General features: G+C 40.4%; 1 protein-coding gene across 1 annotated transcript in view; it reads left to right on the forward strand.

Annotated features, from left to right (window-relative positions):
• LOC107750838 (probable ubiquitin carboxyl-terminal hydrolase FAF-X) overlaps positions 1–3,819 on the forward strand; it is a 43,147-nt gene extending 39,328 nt beyond the window's left edge. Inside the window, exons 37-38 of the mRNA XM_016566387.1 lie at positions 927–1,022; positions 1,995–3,819. Of these exons, the coding sequence (XP_016421873.1) occupies positions 927–1,022; positions 1,995–2,108 (210 nt within the window). The 3' untranslated portion in view covers positions 2,109–3,819. The remainder of the gene's footprint in view (positions 1–926; positions 1,023–1,994) is intronic.
• Positions 3,820–4,543: the final 724 nt, after the last annotated feature.

A 4,543-nucleotide genomic window follows, 5' to 3' on the forward strand; every position in this document is an offset into this window, starting at 1 on the left:
GAACGACTCGTTCACACTGAATGAATGCAGTCAACTCCTTTATTTCACGTGCTGTGAGTTTAGTTAGGCTTTATTTTCACGGCAGATGATTACAGCGTTTCACTAGATTTGCTCTACTGCCGTTTCCGTCAGAATAAAAGCGTAAGAGTGCAGTATATGAATAGCTGACAGCTAGCGGTTTAAATGAGTCCAAATTCTAAATATCTTTCAAGTGTAGAAATTAGGAAAGAAGTATTGTAATTTCTCTACTGTAGTGTAAAGCAAAAATAATATACTTATAAAATATTCATTTTCATTTATTTTACAGTGCAACTGTTTTACAATTTATGGCTATTACTGTCATTGTTGTTATTATTATTATATTCTAATTTGTTTGACCTCCTTAAAACCCCAGTGTGAGTGTAGTTTAGACTGAGACAGTATATATCACAAATAAAAAGAGGGTTGAGTCTCCTTTAAAGTTCAGGTTCAAGTCAATTCACTGACTTTTTTCTGACTTAAGTTTTCTTAGATAAGAACAAGGGTTGCAGCTCTTAATTTTGAACTCTCAAAGTGCTTTAGATAGAAGAATTTAACTTTAAAATGTACAACATTTTCATTTTTTCCCAAGTCTTCATTTGTCTTGTCTTTTTTTAAAATATCGCCATAAATATCGTATCGTGGACTTCACATTATCGTATCGTGAGATTTTGATATCATTACATTCCTACTAATCAATATAGAGTTTTGGGGAGCTGGTCTATTTCTTGAATAATAGGTAATAATAAAATATTTTCAATAAGCATTAGGCTAAGAGTTCAGTTGCTTATATGCTGAGATATTGATGCATAATGGCTAAAGTGCTAACATCTACAGTGACTTGCATTCGTCATGCGTTCCCTGGGAATCGCTCTACTAGATCAACACATGTTTGTTTGTTTGTTCAGGAGCCAGATGATCAGGAAGCACCTGATGAGCACGACTCGTCGCCGCCGGAGGACACTGCGCTCTATCCTCATTCTCCAGGAACACAGTATCAGCAGGTGACGTCCACACGCTAGTCCTTCACTGCTGTCCTCTGAGGCCAAGTGCACACCACATCTCACACACTTTCTCATCAGTGGGAAAAAGAGAAAAGGTCAAAATATGGATTAGTTGTGAGGACAGATATGGGCAGAGGTTATCCACTTCCTGTTCTTTCACACCATCGCTGCACACCTGACGACTGCTCTGCCAGATTTACACCGGGCTGAATGGACATAATGTGACCTGTGCTGGCTAAATGAGTCACAATGAGCACATTTTCAAAAATGAGGTATTTTCTCCATTAAAAGACCCTCTAAATGAGGACGAAAAATGAGTGAGCAAAATCACCAAGCAACGGTGCATTTTTTCCTCCAGTTCTTTTCTTAATAATAATTACTGTATTAATAATCACAATATAGCTATTTATTATAATTATTATTACATTGTACGGGTCAAAATTATAGATTTTTCTTTTATGCCAAAAATCATTAGGATATTAAGTAAAGATCATGTTCCATGAAGATAATTTTTTATTTTACATTTAAACAAAACCATTCAAGTAAGAAAAACAAATAATCAAATCTAAAAAAGTGTATTCATCACAAATAAATTGATTATTAAAACTACAAAAGCAGTTCAATGAAGAGCAGCGATCTTTTCTTTTATTGTTAGATTAACATTAATCAGACGGCCTATAGTAAGACCTACTGTACTGTACCGGATCTAATATAATGTTACACATAAACTGTTTCCACAAACGTTCACTTAAGACAGAACAGATCATGTTTGCGTGAACACTTAAATACTGTACTTCAGTGTGTGTGTGTATTCAACTGCCTTTAACTGAACATTTAGTGTTTACTATTGTCCTTCTGCATTATTGACACACTATTTTCCTATTTAATGCTGTAAAGCTGCTTTGACACAATCTGTATTGTTAAAAGTGCTTTATAAATAAGTGACTTGACTTGTGTTCGCTCTCTCTGCAGCCGAATAACCAGCCCTACACCGGCCCGGCCGCCCAGCACATGAATAACCCGCAGCGGCCCCAAGAAAGCTGGGAGGGAACTGACGAGGTCCCTCCAGTCCAGACTAACGAGTAGCAGTCGCCCACACCTTGCCTCGAGACCGCATCCGCTCGCCTCCAGGACCGAGACCAGGCCTTAAAGCCCCGGAGCGGAGCCGCACTCTCTGCCAGCGCCGACGGCCATCTCCATTCTCCATCTGTCTGTGATGATGACCCTGGAGCGACGCGGGTGCCTGCAGAGTCTGGTGCGCAGACGCAGACGCAGTCTTGGTGTGAACCGTCGCTGTAGCGGATGGTGCATGTGTGCAAACCTCTGGATCCCCTCCAGCTCCATCATCATCTTCATCATCATCATCATCATCTGAGAATACCTCAGCAGCCGAATGAAGGGAAACCCGAGGCTTTGTGGTATGCGTTTGCTGCGTCAGCGTGGACCGTTGCGGACAAACGCTGCATCCTCATGACTCTCCGTGGGGTCAACTCGGTGTCGCTCTACTGATTTAGACGCTATTGAAAGCTTTGATTTGTTTTGTTGTTCTGTTAGGAGTGTGATCTTCTGTTAGGGTCTTGAACACCACTGCTGCTGGCTCACTTTGTCACCCATCCGCTTCAACCTCTTTTATGTTGGTGTGACAAAGTGGCTGCAGATTGGCACATTTACTCCACAGACTACATTCTCTCCGGCACTCGAGTCCATGTTTCATTTGTATTGTCAGCGGGCTGGAAAGTGTAATAACTCGTCTTATTTTCTCACTGTTGAATGGAATTTCAGTTGCCCTAGTTCTGAGTCTGCCTCTTGGCTCCTCCCACTTCCTCTGTCCCCGTCCAATGAAAACGCAGCCACGGCCACACTGCTCTGTATCCGGGGAGATCATCAGGATGCATTCATCAGCTGGATTTATAAAGTGTGGCTCTTTTGTCTGAATACCAAAATCACCATATTCTGTTTTGCCGTTTTCTTTAATAGAGGTTATTTTGTTGAATTTGAGAAGAAAGAGTTTGAGCGTTTGAATGCAAAGGCCTTGTCCTTGTGTTGTTATTTTTAAGAGGATATTTAATGTACAGAGTTCTGTTTTTGCCGAGCGTTGTTTACGGCGTGAGGTTGTATTCTGGAGCTGCTTTAGCCATGTGAAGTTTTCACTTGAAGTCTTTCTTTTTCTGCACAGACATGTAATAACAGAAGCATTGCACCACTAGAAACAATAAATTAAACATTTAAATGCAAGCATGACTTTTTATTAGCTTTCCGATGGTTTCTATAAGAAGGTACGGTTTGTAAATCCCCGAAGCACGCAGAAACACTCGGGGCTGCGTTTATCAAAAGCATCGTAAGCCTAAATTGATCGCAGAACCATTGTCACCAATAGAGCTACGGTCAACTGAGGCTTACGATGCTTTTGATAAACGCAGCCCAGACCTGAGACACACTTGTGCTCGTTAAAGCATTGTGTCCTGAAACATCTGCCAAAACCCATCCTAACAAAGACTGAACGGCCCTGAATGGGTTGTGAGCGGGTTAAACCATCTAAACTAGCACTACAGGTCATCCTTCTCTCAGAATACAGAGAGGATCTCACAAGCTTCGTTTGCTCCATTTTTGTAAACGTCTCATCAGGATGACATTTGCCTTCTGCTTTGTTTTTGCTCTTTCAGGTTTGATCGAGTCTAAAGCTCTTCTTGTGAACCGTGCATGGATAATATTCCTCGATCGGCCTTCGAGCACTGTACAAACCCAGCACACTGTAAAATTATACTTTAAAGGTAAAAAATAAATGGTATTTGAATTACACTGACCCACATCTTCTGCTGAAAACATCTGCTCGTGGTTTAATGTGTGCAGTGAAACACTGTGTATGTACTCTTCACATTTCAATCATGAAGCAGCACCACGTTTCTGAACAAAATAACCAGCACATTTCGAAGGGTGTTTTGTGAAATCTCCATTAGACGCCTGGATGCCTCTCTTCCTCTGGTGTCTCTTTCTGTCCAGGTTTGAGCGCACCGAGGAAAGCTGTGATGATCCTCAGAGTCACTGCAAACACGTGAAATAAACCTGCAGACATCCAGGTCTGTTCTGCTCAGAGAAATCATCCAGCGGTGAACGCACATGTCCTGTAGCTCAAAACTATGATACTGATAATATGTGGCCCTGCAGCTCAAAAGCAGTGTTAAGTCGCTGGGGTATATTTGTAGCAATAGCCAACAATACATTGGGTCAAAATTATACATTTTTCTTTTATGCCAACAATCATTAGGATATTAAGTAAAGATCATGTTCCATGAAGATATTTTGTAAATGTCCTACCGTAAATATATCAAAACTTAATTTTTGATTAGTAATATGCATTGCTAAGAACTTCATTTGAACAACTTTAAAGATGATTTTCTCAATATTTAGATTTTGTTGCACCCTCAGATTCCAGATTTTCAAATAGTTGCATCTCGGCCAAATATTGTCCTATCCTAACAAACCATACATCAATGGAAAGATTATATATTCAGCTTTCAGAT

The sequence above is a fragment of the Sinocyclocheilus rhinocerous genome, unplaced genomic scaffold (genome assembly GCF_001515625.1).
Source record: "Sinocyclocheilus rhinocerous isolate Xijiao unplaced genomic scaffold, SAMN03320098_v1.1 scaffold3529, whole genome shotgun sequence".
In the NCBI taxonomy this organism is placed as follows: domain Eukaryota; kingdom Metazoa; phylum Chordata; class Actinopteri; order Cypriniformes; family Cyprinidae; genus Sinocyclocheilus; species Sinocyclocheilus rhinocerous.